The 24,114-nt window shown below is 39.5% G+C and overlaps 1 protein-coding gene across 1 annotated transcript; it reads left to right on the top strand.

Moving 5' to 3' along the window:
• The first annotated feature begins 594 nt into the window (after positions 1 to 594).
• On the top strand, positions 595 to 24,114 carry LOC139741116 (E3 ubiquitin-protein ligase ZNF598-like). The gene is made up of 6 exons (XM_071651705.1): positions 595 to 826; positions 1,716 to 1,961; positions 2,965 to 3,179; positions 15,981 to 16,216; positions 18,887 to 18,935; positions 22,494 to 24,114. Exons 1-6 carry the CDS (start codon positions 656 to 658, stop codon positions 24,112 to 24,114), a joined length of 2,538 nt encoding a protein of 845 aa, XP_071507806.1. The 5' UTR covers positions 595 to 655.

The following is a 24,114-nucleotide window of genomic DNA, read 5'->3' as shown; positions in this document are numbered from 1 at the left end:
TCCCTATTTATACATTTTTCAATCTTCACTGATCTGAAACGCTTCGAGCTCTCATGTGGATATATACACTACATAATAAACCATCATGATTATTATCGTTATTATACAAGCAATCACACAACAAAAGTTCTTAGAAATTGCAATTTTATCACCTGACTTATTGAAACACAATCACATTTCTTTATTTCTTTTAGCTACTAGCAATTTACTCTCATAACTCCTAATTACCATCATTATCGATATTCACCATCATCATAACATAACGCGTTGAATTTACGTCATATTACTGGTACATCGTATGACGTCATAATAAAGGTTAGTGTTAAAAACACGTGGGAGGGGCTGCTCTCGCTTCGGGTGTTACGACACACTCAGCAAGCAATTAAGCAGGGAAGTTCCTCTAGATCTCTTCGGTTGCGGGTGTGCGCTCGCTGTCCCTATGAGAAGAATACGTTGTAATCATGCCGCACCAAATGGCGGTACACGCGGTCAAAGGTTAGCGCACAGCAGGATCTATGTGTGTACGTGTGTGAGTCGTTACATACATGCGTTAAAATTGTCATTCACATCGATCTCTATTGATTGTACGTTTTCTTAGCTTGAAGGCTATTGCTTCTTTCAGTTTTTCTCCATTTTGACCTCTCAAAATTTCACAATGTCGAAGACTACGGACAGTTTGGCATCAACGTGTGTTCTGTGTTGCCAGGCCATAAAAATTTATGCTGTCGGACCGTGTAATCACCACATCTGCTTTAAGTGTTCGACGAAGATGCGTGTCATATGCAATCAAATGTACTGTGCGGTGTGCCGTGCTGACATGCCGAAGGTATGTACTCGTGGTCCCAGCCGTACATTATGGTGTTTGCCGGATACGGATACTATAGGTTTGTCTGTGAGGTAAACTTTACATGCTAGTATCTAGACTATCTATTTGCCATGCCTGCAACAAGAAGCTCTAGACCTAGTCAAGATCAGCAAGGCAGAGGTAGTCGTATAGTCTACTATACACAATTTGCTCGGAGCAATAACGTATCAAGAATTTAAACTCTGTGGGCCGAGACAGACCGGGGAGAGCGAGAGGGACGGCCCAGATCAGGCGCTTTGTTCGGCAACGTACGCACGAACTGCCCGTGCCACGATTCGAGGAGGGGGGGGGGGGGGGGGGGGGGGTTATCTGTAGGTATCTGTAGACAAAGATCTCCTGGAATGTCTCCCTCCAACATGTCTGAAGAATCTCAACTGGAGTCGACTGTCATCGATGAGTGTCACTGTGTGCTTCGATGCACATCAGGATATACATACAGTGTACATAACATTGCTGGCATGTGGCCGTTGCCAACAAGTGCTATTCAAGTATTCTTGATTGTGGTTTTCAAATGTACTTCAGGCCAGTGGGCATTAAGTGAAGATTAATTCACGTGGACTACTCATGTTTCCTCACACCACCACCAGGTCGTAGATCTGAAAACAGATGGTCCCCTGGCACATTAATGTAGATCTTGTAGACTAGGACATACATTATGAATACACACTGACACACCTTTCAAATTGAAATGTGCATAAAACTAAAGCCTGTATGAGTAGTCCTATCAACTTTCCACCAATGAACTTGTTGATTTTGGGTGATCAATTAGTTTCAAACTGTGCCAATACGAAGTGAGGGCACAGCCACATTTACTCTTTCTTTTTCCTTTCTTTCTTCTTTTCTTTTCCAGGCAATATTCACCAACAAGGTCCACCTGTTTGATGGCATCATATCTCACAAGTATCCTCATGACCGCAAGTATGGTATCTTCTTCGCCAGCAGCTGGATCCAGGAGGAGTACAGGAAGATTCTGGCCCACAAATGCAACATCTGTGGCCTGAAGACACCGGCCTTTGCCACCTTCAAACAGCTGCAGGATCACATGCGCAAGGAGCATGAGCGCTTCTCCTGCAACCTGTGTGTTGAGCATATCAAGGTCAGCAACATACGCAGTTAGTCTCCCTCTGGGGACAGTTTAACGCTACTGTAGAGTGATTGGTAGGATCATTTTGCTGGTCAAAATGTGACAGATTGCATTTCGTGAGACTTCAAATAATGTGTGGCATGAAAAATAAAAGATGTTGAAAATAGTGGTCCACTGGTGCACACACGAGTAAGAATACTTTTCGATTGTAATAGGCAAGTAAGCATGTCTGAAGGGCTCTGCGGACAGTTTGAAGTGCACCTTGCATTGCCCAATAGAAATCAAAGTAACAGTACCGGTACATATTACATTAGAATGTTCGTATACATGTGTGTACATGTGTCCAATTTTAATGAGAAGGAAGTGAGCAGTTCCTCTGAATAATTCCTACCTATAACTTTGTTGGACAGAATTCTCTTAACTGAAGGAAAAATACATATTGTACCTCCACCAATGATTGTTTCTCCTATTTAACAGTTCTCCCATTGGATACAATTTGTAAATGATAGTTCTGCTCTAATACCAGACACAGTTTTGTCTTGAAGTACAGATTTAGGTTCATTCTGTTTTCAGAGGATTTTCCTTATTTTTGTTGTGTTTGAGCCAGCCTCTTGTTAAAGCATTTGTGTATGATTACTGTATACGCCATATATTTCGCGAGTCTAAATTTTCGTGAATCAAGACTTCCCAACGATTTCGCAAGTGGTAAAATTTGCGATCGTGGAGTCCTGTACTGAATGGAGAAATGCGTTCGCGTACAAGTGTACATGTACGTCATATTCATATCTGGATCAGAGTCAATATTTTCGTGTGTTTTTAATTTCGCGAATAGTAGCTGACTCGCAAAATTCGCGAAAATGAAAACCTCGTGAAATATTCGGCGTATACAGTAACTGTCTTGTATAACTTCAAAAAATTCATGAGCTTTGTGCATGTTTAGAGGCTTTCATGTACATGTATAGGAAGAGAAGAGGTGAGTATGCTCACTACTAAAAGTTGTCTTTCTCTGATCCAGGTCCTGTCTTCAGAGAGGAAGTTCTACAGCCGCAAGGAGCTGGCCCAACACCGCCGCTCTGGCGATCGAGATGACACCTCGTACCGCGGCCACCCCCTGTGTGAGTTCTGCGACGAACGTTACTTTGACAATGATGAGCTCCTTCGCCACCTTAGGAAAGATCACTACTTCTGCCACTTCTGTGAAAATGATGGGGTTACCAACCAGTACTATGGGTAAGCACAGACTGCTGAGCCTCCTTAAAGGGAACCCATACCCAAAGAGCAATGAGGATTGAGTGAAAGCAGCAACATTAGTAGAACACATCAGTGAAAGTTTGAGGAAAATTGAACAATCAACGCAAAAGTTATGATTTTTTTATTAAGTTTTGGTGTTGGAACTGCTGGATGAGGAGACTAGTAAAGGTTTTGACATATGAGTGGACAACAATATTAAGAAAAATATGAAGAAAAATTCCACAAAATTCACTTTTCTAGGATTACGAAAGAGCATTTGACTAGCCGCGTTCAGAAAGCGGGGGAAACTTAATTGCTACCCATAACATATGTCAGTATCAAATTGATGGAATTTGTAATTTTCCTGAAAAATGAATTTTTGTGGAATTTTCTTCATATTTTCTTTATATTGTTGTTCTCTCATACGTCATAACCTCTAGTAGTCTCCAGCGGTTCCAACACCAAAACTTTAAAAATTCGTAACTTTTGCATCGATTGTACGATTTTCCTCAAACTTTCACTGATGTGTTCTATGAATGTTGCTGCTTTCACTCAATCCACATTGCTCTTTGGGTGTGGGTTCCCTTTAATGCAGCAGGAGTCTCCCTGAGAAATGTTATATCTCCTCATGTTGTGGCCAAGAATGTGAACACCTCCTTGTTGTGGGAGTTATTTTTAAAGGGATGGTAAAGCTTTGGTGTAGAGGGGGCTTCAGGTTTCCAATTTTTTGTGAGATAATGAGAAATCTCCTAAGAAATATGAAACAGCATACAATTTTAAGAGGAATTCAAAGTTTATTTGATGAAAATTGGTTTTGAAATGACCAAGATATCTGTATAGTAACAGTGTTTTACTTTGTTTCTTGATATCTCAGCCATTTCAAAACCAATTTTCATTATGCCTCCGCCACGAAGTGGTGCCGGAGGCATTATGTTTTCGGGTTGTCCGTCCGTCCGTCCGTCCGTCCGTCCGTCCGTCCGTCCGTCCGTCCGTCCGTCTTTCCGTCCGTCCGTAATGAATTTTGTGGACAAGGTAACTATCAAAACCTGTTGAGGTATCCTAATGAAACTTGGCATGTATGTGTATTAGGGGGTGAAGTTGTGCCTATCAACTTTTGGGTGCAGTGCTCAAGGTCAAAGGTCAAAGGGTCAAGGTCAAATACATAGAATTTCACTATTTCCACCATATCTATGCAATGCCTGAAGATATTTTCTTGAAACTTAGTGTATACATGTATTACCCAATTTAGATTCTCTGGTGAAAGTTTGGGTCATGAGGTCAAAGGTCAAAGGTCAAAAGGTCAAGTAAAAGTATTAAAACGTCTTTTTTCTCTGTAAATTGGAAAATTGTTCAAGGTATCTTCATGGAACATAGTATATACATGTACTGACTGGCAGTGATTATCTTGAGAATGTAGGGTTCATGGGGTCAAAGGTCAGGGGTCAAAGGTCAAGTGCAACACTTCAAAATTTTACTATTCCCTCATGTTCATGCAATGCCAGCAGGATTATTATTTTTATGCCTCCGCAACGAAGTGGCCGGAGGCATTATGTTTTCGGGTCGTCCGTCCGTCCGTCCGTCCGTCCGTCCGTCTGTCCGTCTGTCCGTCCGTCCGTCCGTCCGTACGTCCGTACGTCCGTCCGTCCCGTTTTGTTTTTGTCAATATCTCAAGAACCGTGTGGTGGTTTTACATCAAACTTGGTATAAGGGTATATCCTTGGGGGATAATACTTTGTGTGGATTTTAGGGTCACAGGGTCAAAGGTCAAAGGTCACAGGTTATTTTGTGAAAAAAATTGAAATTTCATGTTTTTTTTCCATATCTCGCAAATGGTTCATGGTATCTTCATGGAACTTAGTATATATGCTTGTACCGATGGGCAGTGATTATCTAGGGAAGTTGGGGGTCATGGGTCAAAGGTCAGGGGGTCAAAGGTCAAGGTCAACTCCTCAAAATATCACTACTTTCCTTAAAATGCAATATGCCTGAAGGTTTTTTTTTAAGCTTGATGTATGGCATGTATTACCCAATATATATTTTTGGGGAAGTTTCTGGCCAAAAGGTCAAAGGTCAAGTGAAAGTGCTAAATTGCACTTTTTCCTCCATATCTCGAAAGTAACTCAAGGTATCATCATGAAACTTACATATTTATGCATGTTCAACCTAACAGTGATTCTCTTTGGAACTGTGAGGTCAAAGGTCAAAGGCCAGGTTTAGATAATGCTATTTTCCCATTTGATACTGAAATTATACTTTTTCTCAATACCTTGAAAATTACTCAATGCATAAACTTATAAAAGGGTCAAAAGTCAAGTAAAAATCATCAGTTCCCCAAATACCTGCACTCTGACATTTTAATCATTCATCCAATTGAACCTAGTTCTAGGAAAGTGAACATTCAGCACATTTGTGTCAAACCTGTCATTTTGATATTTTGCCAATTGTGTGAAACTGTCATCACACATTGTCAAGACATTGTACTATAGACCTATTAAGAGAACCATGCATTATGGCGGAGGCATATCAGTAGCCATAGCGATATATCTAGTTTTTTAACACTTGGTGTATGCATGTGTAACCTAATAGAAATTCTCTGGAGAGTTTTTTCTCTTTTTTTTTTTTTTGCCTCAAAGGTCAAAAGGTCAAAGATCAAGTGAAAGTGCTGAACTAACTTTTTCCTCCATATCTCGGAAGTGGCTCTATTTATCGTGAAACTTACTGCATATTTATGCATGTTCTACCTGAAAGTGATTATCTTATGAATTTTAGGGTCAAACGCCAGATGAACATGGTAACAATTTACTATTCAGTACAGAAATTGCACTTTTTCTCCATACCGGTACCATGAAAATTACTCTGCATAAATGTATGAATTGGTCAAAGTCAAGTTAAAGTCCTTAAATCCCCAAATACATGCTCTCCTATTCATCCAATTAAACCAAGGTCAAAGAAGGTGAACATTCAACACATTTGTGACAAACTTGTCATTTCAATATTTTGCCAGTTTTGTGAAAATGTAATCACACATTGTCCACATGTACTATCTAGACCTATTAGGAGAATCATGCATTATGGCGGAGGCATACCAGTCGCCGTAGCGACATTTCTAGTTAAATAAACTTTGAATTCTTCGTGGAATTTTATAATTTTTAGTATTTCATATTACTGGTTTCTAGTTATCTCCCCAAGAGTTCAAATCTGAATGCCCATCTCAGCCAAAACTATACCATCCCTTAACCCACTGAGAATTATTTATGTAAAACACAAGCATTTCCCTTATTGTTCTGAGGAACTATCCTGATTCTGATATATGTTAGCCGTAGTAAATGTTCACTTATTTCCAGGAAGTAAATGTCAGTCTCCACGAGGACATTTGTTCCAGTATTCTTCTTCTAACTGTCATTATTACAATTATTACCACTGTCATCATCATTACCTTTTTTTTTTTTGTCCTAATAGTTCGCAATGTTGTCATTTCGTTGCAAAATGATTTTGTTGAACGAAATGACTGATTTCGTGACGAAATAGGCCATGCGACACTTGGCGCTCCATACAAATGGTTTAAACCATGGTTTCAATTGTACCACCTTTGTGAATTCAGGCCTTAGGGTTGTTTTACGTGTGAGGTCAGAACGAGACTAACATGCATACTAGTTTGGAGCTCAAGACAGATGGGAAGAAATGGTCTTTGCTGTTCTTCATGCATGCGTGATGTTTTCAATGCTTTTTCAATTCTGGATTTCTTTGTTTTTGTTTTGTTTTGGTTGTATTCTTTTAGGGGAAGGAGCAATTGAATTCCATTGCAGTTATAAAGAACACTAAAGCTGAAATCAACATTACTTTATGTTGTTACATCGACACAAGAAGGTCTAGAAATGGCGCAAGAATTTGTGTTCCATACATACATGACCAATTGAACTTTAATATTACTTTATAAGAAATCATACAGGTGTATTAATTGCTAGCAATGCTTATTTCGAACTTCAGCTGTGCATGTGCAAAATTTTACATACAAGATATGATGAAAACTTTGAACTTTGCACATGCATGTCCTCATACTCAGTATTACTGGGGCAAGTCCAAGATAACACGCACGTTACGTATGGGACATTCAGAGACTTTTATGACCTGAAAAATAGTGTTAATGGCCTTTGATCATATTGAACTTCATCATGGTGATTGATATCTAGGAGAAGTATAATCATGTAAAAAATTGAGAAAAATGACCTTGACAATTATATTCTAGAAGAGAAAATATGTGCCGTTACGTATGGGACCAGAAAAATTTTGTTTTTTGGAACATTTTTTTCAACCTCAAAACTCTCTGAAAGTATATCATTCTACAACTTGTAACTCACTGTGATGAAAGTCACAACACTCAAGATTATCACGGGTAAGTTTCATGTCATTAGGTAAAAAGCTCTAATCACAGGTTCTAATTAAAGACAGACATGACGTGTTACGTATGGGACAGTTACGTATGGGACAGTTTGTCCCCCATTCATTTAGTGTGTGAAGAACCATGTTTATGGGTATTTTGCATGATTATTGAAGTAAAATCAGTTGAAACTACTCAAATACTGATCCAGATTGTCAAGGAAACAATATTTCCCAAATATTCACCATCATAATCATATTCAATCATATTTTTATATTTTTATGACCAACCTAGGTATGCATGCCCTTTGTCCCCCATTCGTTTAGTGTGTGGAGAAGCATGTTTATGGGTATTTTGCAAAATAATTTTGCAAAATACCCATAAACAAATTTTTGCATAATTGTTGAGGTGGAATCACTTGAAATTACTCAAATACTGATCCAGATTGACAAGGGAACAATATTCCCAAGATATTTACCATCATAATCACATTCAATCATATTCTATATTTTTTATGACCAACCTGAGTATGTATGCCCTATTTTTATCAGGATAGTTACTACTGAAAAATTGAATAGTTTTAAAGTGTTTACTTCCATTGATGAAGGGCAGTTTGCCATTTAGTTTCAATAAATAACAACTTGACACAAGAAATATTAAGTTTGATAAATAAGCAATACCTGCTGCGTGGAACCCCAGTGATTGAGTAGATATATGATGTCTGTCTAGCAGTCAGGTCATTGATTCGAGTCACACCTCAGTATGTATACCCATGAATTTTGTTGTGGCTACTACTGAAAACTGAATAAGGACAATTTGTGTATCACTTGCAATTTAAAAAAAAAATCATATTTACTTTTTTTTTCTATATACATGTATATCACAACCATTTCAAATTGGATCTCCATCACATAAACTTTGAATTCCTCTAGTCTGAGGATTTTATGCTCTTAAGTAATTCATATAATTGGTTTCCAATCATCTCTTTAAATGTTGAAAACTGAATCCCCATTTCTACAAAAAACTATACCATCCCTTTAAAGCTGATTTTTCATTGTGTATTTTGCCATTTTCCCCTCCCCCTTTCTGAAAATTGTTCAGTCAAGTTCATGTATTGTTTCAAGTGTCTATAACTCAAAAAGTAGCTACAGTACGCGCAATAGAAAACGCCCGACGAAAGTGCGTCCAAATTTCGTCCCAACGCTTTTTTCGTTGTTGATTTCGTCGGGGACGTTTTCAACGCTTTTTGCGTCCAGACTTCATGGACGGATTTTGGACGAATTCAACGAATTCAACGAAATCCCCGAACGCTTTTCCGAAGCTGTGGACGCATTCAACGCTTTCAGCGCTTTCAACGCTTTCAACCCTTTACACGCGATCACACACACACAGGAAAGTTAGCTCTAATCGCGAATTGCTAGCTCTTCTTTCGTCGAAGTTCTCTAGGTTTCCCGTCCATTTCTCTCATTTTCTCTCTTTTGCTTTCGTATCATTGTATCCCTTTCTTTTCAGAGTACAATCATACTTTAGAGAGTATTTTTTCTCATTTTTATTAAGTGATTACCGTGTTTGCCACAATTTGGGGTGAGTTTTTGTTCGAGTGTTTGTTGAGTTTTTCGATTGAACGATGTGTCGATTATCTTCGTGTGTGCGAGAATATCGTACCCACTCGTTTGTTTCCGTGTAAGTATTTTTACCGTAAAGTGTCTTCATCGTTCGTCTTCACGCATCGGGTTTTCACCCTAGTTTTCCTCATCGTAGTTTTCCACATCCATTTTTTTTTTTCCGGTGCAAGATACTCTGTGTATTTTCTGCTACGGTAAAATGCCATCGTCGATATTTTTTGTGTATTCATCGTAGTTCTCCACCTCCATTTCATTTTTGTGTGCAAGATGTGTAGCTAGGTCTGCGATGTCTGAATCGTTTACAGATGTGTTTTGTGAGAGTATTAACCACGATGATTTTGAGGATTTTGAGGGTTTCGCGGTGGATGAGATCGACTGGAATGATAGTGATAATGATAATGAATCTACACTATCTAGTGGTGTTGATATAAGAGCTCTTATGATGATGCAATTTATTTCGTGTGACCGACCATCATGACGTTGGCGATGACGAGTACGAAACGAGTAGCCTATACATGTACAATGTAGGCCTGTAATGATCTAAGACGAGAGTGACACTGACGACATGGCCTGGCCCTGGGGGCTGTTTTAGTGTTGCCTGCTGAGTAGGTGTTCCATTCTATCCTTTCAGTTATCTTTCTATCACTTTCTTCTTTTGACCCTGGATGAAAAAAAAACCCCTATCTTGCCATGTAAAGACAGAACACATACCATCATGAAATATCATGACATTACTAAAGTAATAAAAGAAATAAGTAAGCGATGAAAATTCTTGTTTGTAAAATCATAAATCAAAGGTGATTTCATATGAACCAGCTCTTTGAAACGTATTTAATTTGCCTATTGATACTTGCTTTGCAAGTATACATTTTCTCTCCCATGGACTTTGTGTCCCCCCCTTTTTTTATGTGCTTTAATGATTATTCTAATTTGTTTTGTCAATATCATCATTATTGCTGTATTAATATTACCATACTTTGATATGGTTAATTGCATTTGTTGATTGACTCTAACTTTCATTTTGTTGCCTCCTCTTGGTACTTGTACAGATCCTTTCTAGGGCTTGCTGTTTGCTCACCCCCCCCCCCCCCTTTGCTGTTGCTATTTCACTCTTTACCTTTCTTTGTCTCTCTGTTGTTCCTTATCTTGTTTGATGTTGCCTCCATATTCATCCTTTTCCTTCAATGGTTGCCCCCTGGCCCTCACGACCATTACTAACCTTCCCCTGCCTTTTGTCTGTCCATCCTCCTGCTCTAATCCCCCTCCCTTTACCTGTTGGGCTCCTTGCCCATGACATCCTACCCTCTCCTTTTGTTTTCTTTGTTCCTTGTCCCTTGCCTGTTCCTGACTGTTCTTGTTGTGTGAAGTCGCTTTACATGTGTGTGGTTGCTTTTTCTGCCTATTTGCCATTTTGCTTCTGACGAAGATTCTGCTATGATCGAAAACTTAGGTCCCTTTTGACTCTATCCTAAAAACATTCATGTACACTCCCAAAACTTGCTGGGCTAGTAATGAAAACTTCCATTATCTAGCAGGGGAGAGGGAATGCTTTCATTTTCTCAAGAGAGCTTTTGTGTGAGAGAATGCAAAACTTGATTGAGTGTTGCCAAGTTGTTTTCAAACTTCTTCATTTTATTTGATCTTAAGCATAACCACTTTCGTAAGTACATGTACAGTATTACGATTTCTTCTCCCCTGACTGTAATCGGAAAGTTTGCCATAAGGACGATCGCTAATGTGTTTGGATGTGCCGATATGCGAAACACGTGGTTCAAAAGAATGCACCATGTGCTACTTACAGTTGTACTGCCTTAAAGGTTACTGCAAGTTGAATGGATCGAATGCGCCATAGGCTTAGTTACGGTAAACAGTTTACGTTCGATGCGAATAATTATTACGTCTTTCAGGATCGAGGAATAATACACACAAAACATGCAAACAAACAAATCCACGAACGAGTGTTGATAACCAAAATTCATATGAAAAGTAATAGGCAGTTTTGATGAGCGTGAAATTTTATTGTCATGATTTTGCCGTTTAATCGGGTGGTGGCTGCATCACATAGGACATCTCAGTGAATTTGTCTAGGCATATGAGACTTTTCATATAAATCTGTGATTGCATTTTTGAGTGAATCCTTTTTACAGTTCGGGAACCAGAACATCAGAACATCTTTGCAATGATTCCTTTAACTCAACTCACCCGCGAGTTCTTCGATCGATATACTACACCAAATGCGCGCATTCTTTCGTCTGGCACCTGGGGTCTGGCACGCACCTGGTTTTGTGGAAATTTCCACAAAGGGAGAGGGTGGGGTTTTTCCAATCCCAAGAGACCGCATTATACACAAGAAGACAATCTCGTCGCTTCTATCATTTTCCGTCACTCGTGTTTTCCCCTTATTCTTTGCTAATAATGAACATTTCGATTGAACTTAACGATGGTTGTTCACACGTGGTTCCTTTTGTTGTGAGGTGTAGGTATTTTCTTTTTTTATCATTCTTGGGAGGGGAAAGAAGAGTAAAAGAGGGAAAACTTATTTAAATAAACGAAGGGCACGTACGCTCAGCATCCACAGCAAGCCGTCTTTTACATCAGCATCGTTGATTATCATCACTTGCACTATCATCAGGCATCACTCGGATAATATTGTCCTTTTTTTTTTATAAACATTTAGAAACACGATCACCATCACTCGAGATAAACACGTAGCAGTGGCAGATCCAGAGGGGGCGCATGAGGCGCACGCCCCCTTTATTTATCGTGGAAAAAAAAAATAGAAGTGAAACCCGGAAGTGGCACCAGAAATATTAGTTGCGCCCCTCCCCCCTCCTGTACAGAATTCCTGGATCCGCCCATGCCTGTACGAAAATAAATGTCAACAGACAAAGTATCAACAACCTCCCTGACAACCACATAAACATTACCACAGAGCACACCGAAGCGGCTGGCATCAAACACCCTTCGAAATACTGCAGCAAAGCGCGAAATCGCCGTTACGAAAATGCATGTATATATACACAGTGCGAGGCAATTGAAAGACTACCTTTAAATATTTCAGAATATGAAAGGAACAAATAAAGTGATATGAAACGAAAGAAATCGTACACCAAACGAAAGGTATAACGACCTCCAATAGGCCCTTAGCCGCAGCATATCAATAAACATGACGTATAAGCACACGGAATATGCGTGTTTCGGATTCCTCCCTTCTATATTTCTTTCCTGAACTATTCCCAATGCCCGAATAAAATAATGACTAGTTTGTTACACTGATTTCTTCTTCTGAGGTAAGGAAGTTCGTTCGTCCGAAAACAAAAGGATTGACACTCCGAAGGTTTGCTAATCGGGCAATGCCCCCCCCCCCCCCCCCCAAAAAAAAAAAAAAAAAAAAAAAAAAAAAAAAAAACAGCCCACAAAATGCTCGTTAATCAAAACATTGGTTAATAATGTTAAAGACGATAATAATAATAATAATAATAAAAATAATGATAATAATAATAATAATAATAATAATGATAATAATGATAATAATAATATAACAATAGACAGAAATAAAACAATATATGGCCCCCTATAGCAATTACCCGCAGCATGATTACATTTTCGAATCAACAAACATGGATAGGCACAAGGAATATGCGTGTTTCGGATTCGAAATAACGCCGTAACCATCGGAATAGCGCACCCGTTTTCTTTTTTTCGGAATAATGAACACCACGGAAATGAATAAATGATTTCAAACTAAGAATCAATCGTAATTCTTGCCTTAAAGATTTTCCTCCCTTCTATATTTTATTCCTGAACTATTCCCAATGCCCGAATAAAATAATGACTAGTTTGTTACTCTGAAACATGGTGTTGTGAGTTAAGGAAGTTCGTTTATCCGAAAACGAAAGGATTGACACTCCGAAGGTTTGCTATACCCATCGAACAATGGGGGAAACAAAATAATAGTAATACATTTTATTTTCACACTAGATACGAACATCTACAAGGTGTAAGGAATTTGCGTGTTACGGAACATTTTATCACTTTCGCATCAGCGAACTTTACGTGCATTGGGTACTACAAAAATGCCTCCCCCCCCCCCAAAAAAAAAAAATGTATATATAATTACACCAACGCTTGAGCATAACAACAAACAAGCAATCAAACAAACAAATAAACAACTTAAGATTTAATCTCATAGCTGCTTTGAATATTTCACGTTCCGTCTGCATGACTGTATATATACTTCTTTTCAGAATTATCTCTCGCTTCCCGCTTCACAACTAGGAAATAAACGATGTCAAACTACAGGTATATAAGAATTAAACTTATTGTCTTACTCTGAATATAAAATTCATTATTTCAAAAGTTCGTTTATCCTTGAATACAACAGGCTCGATACTACAGTACTCCGAAGGTTTGCTAATCCGACAATAACGCACCTATCCAATCACAAACATTCGTGCATTTTCGAATTATGAATCATAATTTGACTATCACATTACGAACATCTATTTTTCGTGTAGGGAAGTCGCGTGTATAAGATCTGAATGTTTCATTTTCGTCCTAATGAACCTTATGGGTGCATGGGTACAACGAACATGAACCTCAAACCCCCCCCCCCCAAAAAAAAAAATAAAATAAAAAAAGAAAGAAAGAAAGAGCCAAGTCAAACTAAGAATCAGTCTGAATTAGTCGCTTTGAAAATTCCACGTACCGTCTGAATTATCTCTCTGTCCAATAAAGAAATAAACGATATCAAACTAAGAATTAAACTTATTGTCTTGTTTTGAATATTACTTTTTTTTTTTTGCTTTTCTGGGGCCCGTTGCATAAAACTTACCATTGAATTTCAATAGTAACTACCGTCAGCATCAATGATTATAAAATTTACCGCTGATTTAAGACTTACCGCATAGAAAGGAGCGGTAAGTCCAGCGGTAAGGGTTTTATGCAACAGGGCCCTGATTCAATAAAAAAACGGGCAATGTAACGCGCAATTGCTGAAGAAAGAAAATATATTTAATGACCAAATAACGGCGAACAAATCCTTCTAATTTCTTTTTTCCTCTTTTTGGGGGTTAATTTTCTTTCTATACTCAAATGGATTTTACGTACACGCAATTTTAGTGAAACCATTTTCTTTTTGGTCGGCATTCTACGATAAGGTTCCTGTGGGTTCCTGTGGGTTCACCCTCGCCAAAATTGCGTGATTTCTCTTAAATACTATGAACCCGAATGATCTCTGATTGGTAATTTAGTCTATTTCATGATCAACAGTTGTTTATTTTCTGCTTGTAAAAAAAACAAAAAACAACACGTGAACAATTAGTAGGCCTTATACTGGGTCTTGTCATGTATCGTACATCTCTGTTTCGTTCAGCCGAGCGAGCCATGCCATGGCAATTGCGACGCACATACGGCGCACTCGCCTTTCCCACACGTGCACATTCCCTGGTTACATGCAGCCCGCATACCAACATGTGATGTATCAGGTGACTTACAAATGCAGTGAATAATCTGCTAACGGTGCCGTACTTACAGCTAGGGTAAGGGAAACTAAAACTTTTACAAATTGCTTCAATGAAAACGGCATCGATGTATGTATACATGTTACCATTCTTAATAGTATTATGTGAATCAGGTGAATTCCACGCCTGTCTACTGTTCTCATTCCCGACCGCTGTGCTACTACTAGTACTTGTTGAGTCTAATCTTGCAGTGATTCTTGCCGGCTAGCGGCTGTGGATGTGGCCACTACACACACACGTGTGTACTGTATTCCATGTGCGCCTTGGATCACGGACGCTTTTAACGAAATTTGGACGAAACTGCCGAGCTCCGAACACGCATTTTCCGAACGAGCAACGCATTTGCCGAACGAAATTGAGCGGGCGGTCGTGCGTGAAATGCGTCCACAAAGCGTCAGAATCGTTGCTACTGGATCGATAACGAAATTTCGTCCAAATTTCGTCCAAATTTCGTTGCTACTCGATCGATAACGAACTTTCGTTGGAAAACGAAATTGACGGAGGCGTTTCTTATTGCGCGTACTGTACAATGTTGGGATGCTTTCTTCAGGATGATTGACCATTTGTGTACTGAGAGACCTTCCCAGCTAGCTACATGCATTCACATGCAATATATATGAGGATGTCCCATACGTAACGCATTTGTCCCATACGTATCATTATTTCAATGCCTAATAAAAGATATTTCGTTTACTTTTTTTTCTTTTTTTTTCTGGTATTTAATTTCTCTAAACTATAAATTAGAACTTTCCAAAAGGGCATTAAAATAACTTTAGCAATTTCAGAAAAAACCTAAAAAAATGACCTCATTTTGTTACGTATGGGACATCTCATGATAGGACACGAGCTAATTTGCATAATCATTTGCATAATCCCTAAATTTTCATACCAAGTTAAACTATGTGATGAACTTCTTATGTCCACATATTAATCAAATATTATTTGCTTTCCTTTGAATTAATATGAATTTTTATAAATGTCCCATACGTAACGCTGTGTTTCACATTTATGCAAATGGAGCCCTTGAAATTTGCATAAATTTACATAATGTCATTTTTTCCTCCACGGAAATCAAAACTTCAACTCATAAGCTTCAAAATGATACCAAACATGTCAATATTGAGCAAAGATGAAATTTTGCCTTCTGAGGGGACCTTATCTTGGACTTGCCCACTGGTATCAGTAAACTTGATAGTGAAAGTGTATTGTACATGTATGTTGTAATTACCTTAATATGCAAAATGTTCAGCACTCTTTCTCTCTCTCTGTATTGCAGGGAGTACCCAGATCTAGCAGATCACTTTCGCTCTGACCACTTCCTATGTGAGGAGGATGGCTGTGTCCACGAGAGATTTTTAGGTGCCTTCCGCACCGAAATTGACCTCAAGGCTCACAAGGCCAAGGTCCACTCGGGCAAGATGACCAAGCTGCAGGCCCGCCAGACCAGGCAGGTGGGCATCGAGATCAACCTGCCGCAACGTCCCCGTGAGTTCACCAGGGATCACAGAGATCGTAAGCTCACATTTGTTTCCTATCATTTAAAAAAGAAAATGCTTACACAAAGGGTGCATTAGAGCACTCTCCTAAAGCGAAGCAAACCATACCGTACCTGAACTAGAGGACTGCTCGAACGTTCCTAAAAGTGTACCAAACCGAACTGAACCGAGCCAAAAGTGGCTCACCTCCCGATGTGCTCCAAAAGGGTACCAAAAGTGTACCAAAAATTGACATGTGAAGAATGCGCGTAACATGCACATACGTCATAATGCAAAGAGTTCATTCTCTTTGTTCAGGACCAGCTTGCCTGGTGAATGACCCTGTTGCTGCAAACATGTGACCCCCTCTAAAAATAACTGAGGTACACTTTTTTCACAGAGTGCTTGAACGCACAAAATCTGGCACATCACTGTATGGTATGCTTTGGTTTGATTTTTGGTTCGCTTTTGAGCACTTGATCGCTTGCATGGAGAGAAGAAGAAAAAAAATAGTTGGAAATAACGTCAGGATAAGTGAAACTCACTTTTTCACCTTTTTTGAGTCCTCACGTAAAGTCAAGAGGTGTGACTTTTTGTTTGTTTTGTGATGTATACATATATGTATAGTTAATACATTGAAACTAATACTCTTTATGTCACTGGTAAAAATGTGTCAAATTGTACAATTCTGGAATTTTCTTATGTTACATCAAACTTTGAGGAGTTGCCTACCATTTAACTAGTTTCAATTTACTCTATTCCTGAAAGCTGACCAGTTCACCAGTTTCATCTGCAATTTTTGTCCCCGCCGAACGAGTTCGAGCAGGGGACTATGAAACGGGCTCCGTACGTGTGTGTGTCCGTGTGTCCGTCCGTCCGTCCGTCCGTCCGTGTGTCCGTCCGTCCGTCCGTGTGTCCGTGTGTGCGTCCGTGTGTGATCAAAATCTTCAATTTGCTACTTCTCTGTCATTTATGAGCCAATTTTGATTCTGTTTGCTTTATATGATAGCACTACATGGGAGCTTTGAAATTTCTACACAGAATTTCAGTCGTGACCTTTGACCTTGACCTTTGACCTATATTGTACATTTTGCTACAAAATGCTACTCCTTCGCCATTTCTAACCCGATTTCGATTCCGTTTGCTTTATGTGATGGCACTAGGTGAGGGCTTCAAAACTTATACACAGAATTTTGACCTTTGACTTCTTTGACCTTTGACCTTGATTTTTGACCTATATTGTACATTTTGCTACAAAATGCTACTCCTTCGCCATTTCTAACCCGATTTCGATTCCGTTTGCTTTATGTGATGGCACTAGGTGAGGGCTTCAAAACTTCTACACAGAATTTTGACCTTTGCCTTCTTTGACCTTTGACCTTGATTTTTGACCTATATTGTACATTTTGCTACAAAATGCTACTCCTTCGCCATTTCTAACCCAATTTCGATTCCGTTTGCTTTATGTGATGGCACTAGGTGAGGGCTTCAAAACTTCTACACAGAATTTTGACCTTTGCCTTCTTTGACCTTTGACCTTGATTTTTGACCTATATTGTACATTTTGCTACAAAATGCTACTCCGCCATTTCTAACCCGATTTCGATTCCGTTTGCTTTATGTGATGGCACTAGGTGAGGGCTTCAAAACTGCTGCACAGAATTTTGACCTTTGCCTTCTTTGACCTTTGACCTTGATTTTTGACCTGTATTGTACATTGGCTACAAAATGCTACTCCTTCGCCATTTCTAACCCGATTTCGATTCCGTTTGCTTTATGTGATGGCACTAGGTGAGGGCTTCAAAACTTTACACAGAATTTTGACCTTTGCCTTCTTTGACCTTTGACCTTGATTTTTGACCTGCATTGTACATTGGCTATAAAATGCTACTCCTTCGCCATTTCTAACCCGATTTCGATTCCGTTTGCTTTATGTGATGGCACTAGGTGAGGGCTTCAAAACTTTTACACAGAATTTTGACCTTTGACTTCTTTGACCTTTGACCTTGATTTTTTACCTATATTGCACATTTTGCTACAAAATGCTACTTCCGGCGGGGATATATATTATGCACCGCGTAATTTCTACTTTTCCTTGTTGGATTTATAAAACAAAATGTGCCGTCTTCACAAACTGAGTTTCTCACAATAGCCAGTATGTGTAAACACCAAGGCCCGAATTCACGAAGGTGGTACAAATGAAACCATGGTTTAAACCATGGAGCGCCAAGTGTCGCATGGAATATTTGTTACGAAATTGTTCATTTCGTTGATAAAATGATTATTTTGTAACTAAATGAACATTTCTTCCACGAAATGATAATTTCGTTAACGAAACTGTCATTTTGTCAACGAAATGACTAATTCCGTGCGACACTTGGCACTCCATGGTTTTTGTCCATGGTTGAAACCATGGTTTCATTTGTACCACCTTCGTGAATTCAGGCCCAAGAGTACAAGATACCATCTAAATTTCAGTGTGCTTTTCTTGTAATTCTGTCATGTAGTTATACCATTTTTTTTTCATCTCCTTATGCATTCTTATCATATATTATACCATCATTCATTACAGCAAGAAACACTTGTTTGTGTGTAAAGGCATGTATGCATCTGTCTTTCTTTGTATCAGCCTGTGCTTTGCTTTGATAGAAATGAATATTGTAGATATCATTGATTTGTGATTTTTTTTTTTTTACTTTTACTGTAGGGCCATATGGTGGAGGCGGCAGAGGAAGAGACAGAAATTGGCGAGAAAGGTGAGTAGTAGTAGTCAAGGCGCTTATTCCTGTAAGAGGCTTAATTAAGGAGTTCGTTCAACCCACCCCGCAGAAAAGGTTTGACCAGACAAGGTGGTAGATGGGACCTCTATGAACATCCCCAGGTAGTATGTGGTTCCAAATTGTGGTGTCAGTAGAATTTTACTGGCCACTTTTCATCATGATTTGTTGGAACAAACGAAAAAGAGTCTGCACACGCCAAGACTATTACACGCACCACTAGCACTGCTACAGGCACCAGTGCCAGTGCTGCGTGTAGTAGTCTTTCTAGTGCGCATATACTTTTTCTTCGATAAACAAGGGTTTTGCCTGCAAACTAACTTTTCACGTGAAGCTGGGTTCGGTGTAGTGTAGTTTCTAGCCGTTTTTATTTCGTCTTTATTTCAAGAGTTCCAGTAAGCCGAGTGAGAGCGCATACCCGATGATTGTGACGACCGAATCGCAATCACTGGGTGTGTGCTCTCACTCCACTTAATAGCGCAATATATACAGCGGGCTTCTGCATAATACACAAGCTGCAACTCAGAGAAATAAAGACGGAAAAAATGGCTAGAAATTAAGACTAGGGTCGGTAAACGCTTGTCGCTATTTGGGGCACTGAAACAACAAACTCACACAGTTTTTACAAATTATTTCATGAAGAATTCATCAAAACTGCATAAACAATGTTGCTAGAGATGTCATCCATACAGTGGGATTCGTTGTAAGTTATAATATTGTGAATGGTTACCATGGTAACCGGATGCCTTAAGGTGACTGGTAACCCCCAAAATGCCTCCTGCTGCTGCAAACATTTTTTTTTTAAATCTTATAGATGCAATAAAAAAACACACAATTTTTTACTGATTTTTGTTAAAAAAGTTTTCCCTGTTGCCATGGCAACCAGTATTATCCAATCAGAATTTAGTTGTCAATAACTCAAAAATTAAAGCCCATAATTTCAGAAAGCTCAATAAGCATATCCTTCCTTCTGCATAAAGTGTACGACATCCGGTATATGTGAAGAATACTTTGAAGCATTCTCAAGTTACAGCAAAATTTGTAAGCAAAGGCATAATAAACGGACATTGAAAGAAAGATATCATATTCGAATAGTAAAATGCATGAAAAAGTTGCATCCGTCGTACTTTCAACACAAATTTGACTTCAAAGCATAGGCAAATTTATATAGTTTTTAATAATGTATGGACACAAATTTCCCTTAAAAATAAGATGAATACAGAAAGCAAAGCCAATATTCTATAGTAGCTCTTTCGAGTATTTACAGAGCAATGGTTATTCAAAACAATCCTGGAAAAGAGCAGAGGAAAGCAATTGATTGTTTATGTTCTTAAAGGAAGTTTATTCAAGAATACCGATAAATTCCTTTCTAAAGAAGGAATATACACGTGCGCTGGATTATCCATCAAAGAATTAAGCGTACTTTTGTGTTCGTTAGCTATTGTAAAAAGAAAATATATATATACATATATGTATGTATATATATATATATATATATATATATATATATATATATAGAATAAAATGAAATATCATGATATGTAAATTTTATTCAAAACGTGCAGTAATTAATTAATGCTGAGGAGAGAATGAGGGAAAAATCTTGGGCGTCTTTTCCCTTTTTATCCAGACTAATTTTACAGTGTAGAACTCATCTACAATGAGTGATGTGCACGAAAGGCAAAAGAAACAAACCTGTCTAAATTCCAGATATTTTTGGGAGTTACCAATCACCTGTAGGCATCCGGTTACCATGGTAACCATGCGCAATATTATACCTTACAATGTATCCCATTGTATTGCTGACATCTCTAGCAACATGCACATATATAGTTTTAAGGCGTTTCGATGAATCCTTCGTGAAATAAATGCAAAAACTGTGATAATTTTGTCATTTTCAGTGCCCCAATAGCGACAAGCGTTACCGACCCTAGTCTTAATTTCTAGCTGTTTTTATTTCGCCTTTATTTCTCTGAGTTACAGCTTGTGTATTGTGCAGAAGCCCGCTGTATTGCGCTAAGCAGAGTGAGGGTGCTTGCTCAATGATTGCCACAAAAAACGGTTCGGGCGTCACAATCGCTGGGTATGCACTCTCACTTGGCTTGCTTCAACTCGGAGAAATAAAGACGAAATAAAAACGTCTGGAAACTACACTACACCGACCCAAGCTGAGCGTGAAAAGTTAGTTTGCAGGCAAGAACCGATGTTTGTCGCGAAAAAAGTCTTTGTACGCTAAGACTATAACACGCACCACTGGCATTGGCGCCTGTAGCAGTGCTAGTGGTAGGCCTACGTGTAGTAGTCTTAGTGTGCGCAGACACTTCCTCTAAGAATATGGTCATGTCGCAACTAAAATGGCCTGTAAAATTTCATTGATACCACAATTTGATATCACATACTACCTAGGGGTGTTCCAGAGGGTCCAACCGACCACCCCATGCAGTCAAACCTTTTCTGCAGGGTGGGTTGAACGAAGTCATTTTTTCTGGGTCGCTGCGCCTGGACTATAGGGATTGCTTCTTACTTTTTATCACATCTATTTGTTGATGTCAGACAGGGGATTGTTACAGAGAGGTCAGAAGATGTTTGATGATTTATATCAAATCATGTGTGAACGTTTTAAGAAACTGGTGATTAAAGGACAAGTTCACCTTCATATATACATGTGGATTGAGTGAATGCAACAGTATTAGTAGAACACATCAGAGAAAGTTTGGGGAAAATCGGACAATCTGTTCAAAAGTTACGCATTTTTAAAGTATCTGCACAGTCACTGCTGGATGAGAAGACTACTACAGTGTATGATGTCATATGCGTACAACGGTATAAAGAAAATAAAAAGAGAATTTCACAAAACTTCACTTATTGAATAAAATGCACATTTTTTCGACTTGTTGCTGACATATGTTAAGGGTATACATATGTATTATTTCCCCTGCCTTCCGAAAGAGAGAAGTCAAGTGTTCTTTTGTTATGCGAGAAAAGTAAAAATATGTTGAATTTTCTGTATTCTTTCTTTATATCGTTGTACTCACGTGATATCACAAGCTATTGTAGTCTTCTCATCCAACCCTGAGTGAGGAGAAACTTAAAAAATTCATCACTTTTGAACGGATTGTCCAATTTACCTCAAACTCTCACTGATGTGCTCTACTGATATTGCTGCATTGACTCAACCCACATGTCTATGAAGGTGAACTTGTCCTTTAAAGTGTCGGGGGTGGGGAATGATGCTGTCGTCCATTTCTGTAACGTTGTGTTAGTTACAAACATCTCTTTATTTTTGTGTGTTTCTTGCATGAACTTTTATTGATTATCTAAGAGTTTGATGTGATTAAAAATTCAACATATTTCAAATTATATAAAAATAAAACATTTGGAGGACAGGTGGAATGCTAATTTTGAAGCACAGGTGGAACTAGGACTAGGTACCAATTAACAATGCAATACAATGCCATACAAAATTGTACAACAATGTTTTGACTAGTACATGTATAATAATTAATTGTCCTTTTTTTTCTCTCTCTTTTTCTCAAGGGAGGACAGAGATACTGCCAGAGCCCTAGAAGCGTCCTTGCGTGATACTTTTCAGAGAGATGAAGAAGATAGAGACAGGCGAGATAGACCAAACAGAAGAAAGCAGAACGACGGAAGAGCTAGACATGTGCCTGATGAGGAGAGGCAAAAGCAAACAGCAGCAGCGGCGCGACCGGAATCCCCAACGGAAATCTCACTCCCGCAGCGAGAGACAAGGCGAGAACGGAGGAAAAAGGAGGACAAGGAAAACAAAGACATAGCGCTTGATCTAGTAACAGTGCCAAGTGCTTCTTTCATTAATGATACAAACTCTTCTAATTCATATAACAACGAGAAGGAACCACCCGACACTGATAGCTTCCCAGCCCTAATGGAGCAGACAGCAACCGTTTTACAAGGGGCTGGAAATTGGAATAAGGGTAGCGTGCCAGATAGGGCCAAAGACTTCCCAGCTCTGGGAAATGGTGATGGAGGAGTTGATTTGCCGTTAAATGTTGCTGCATCCGTCAGCTTGTATAGCTCGCTAACGAGCAATAACCCAGCAAGCATCGATATACAGCCTTGTTCATCTGAACCCACTGCATCTGAGTCAGGGGTTGGAGAGGAGGAGTTTCCCACCTTGAGCTCCATTGCTAGCATGCTGGGCGGCACCGTCACTCAGAAGAAAACCAAACATAAAAAGAAGAAAAATAAACCTGCTTCCGACGCAAATCTAGAGACAGAAGTAAAAACTACGATGGGCAACTCTATTCCAAAAGAAACAAATGTTAGAACAGATACTGCAGAGGGTCAGAAAACTATTACCTCAAGAAGTGCCCACATAGCAACAGCTCCTAAAGTAGAAGCGACCTCTAGCAGTCAAGGCATGAGCAGTTTGCTGACCATGTCCAGTTCTCTCACACCTGCTCTACCTGTCACTTCTTCGCGCCCACCGCCGGGCTTCTTGCCATTTGCGTCACTTGCAGCAGCTCCTCCGACCGCTCCTGCAACCGCCCCACCTCCAGGATTTCCCGCCCTCCTAGGCCAGTCAAACATCCAGAGCACTAATTCCAACTTCATCCAGCCACCCAACTTTAAAGAGCGCAACAGGGAACTGGTCCAACGGATTCAGGAGCTGTGTGTTGGGGATGATGAACTCTTTGCTCAATTCAGGCAGGACTCTGGCAGTTTCCGCCAGGACCTGATAACTGCCAAGGAGTACTACCAACGCTGCGTCCAGACCTTGTCCAAAGAGAACTTCCATAGTGTCTTTGAAGAGCTGGTCACCTTGCTCCCGGACCTCAAGAAGCAGCAGGAGCTCATGGCCGCCCACAAAGAGTTCACCACGCCCAAGGCTCAGCCCCAGAAGGACAAGGTGCTGAAGATTAGTAACACCAAGCCCACAGCTTCGGCGTCGGCGGCAAAGACTGGGAAGAAGGGAAGTGCGTGGAAATCGACCAGCATCAAAGCAGGGAGCAGCCTTTGCTCTGTCTGCTCACAAGTTGTCTCGGCCAGAGATATGGCCGGACATATGAATGTTCACGAGGACTTTCCGGCGTTGTCAGCGAGCCGCGCCAAACCGACACCCATGGGTACAGCTCCAGTGGCATGGGGTACGGGCACATGGGGTAGGGGAAAGTGA

This window comes from Diadema antillarum, unplaced genomic scaffold, assembly GCF_040938485.1.
Source record: "Diadema antillarum isolate AM-2024a unplaced genomic scaffold, OU_Dant_1.0 seq00000905_RagTag, whole genome shotgun sequence".
Lineage (NCBI taxonomy): Eukaryota > Metazoa > Echinodermata > Echinoidea > Diadematoida > Diadematidae > Diadema > Diadema antillarum.
This window is presented reverse-complemented; position numbering and strand designations above follow the sequence as displayed.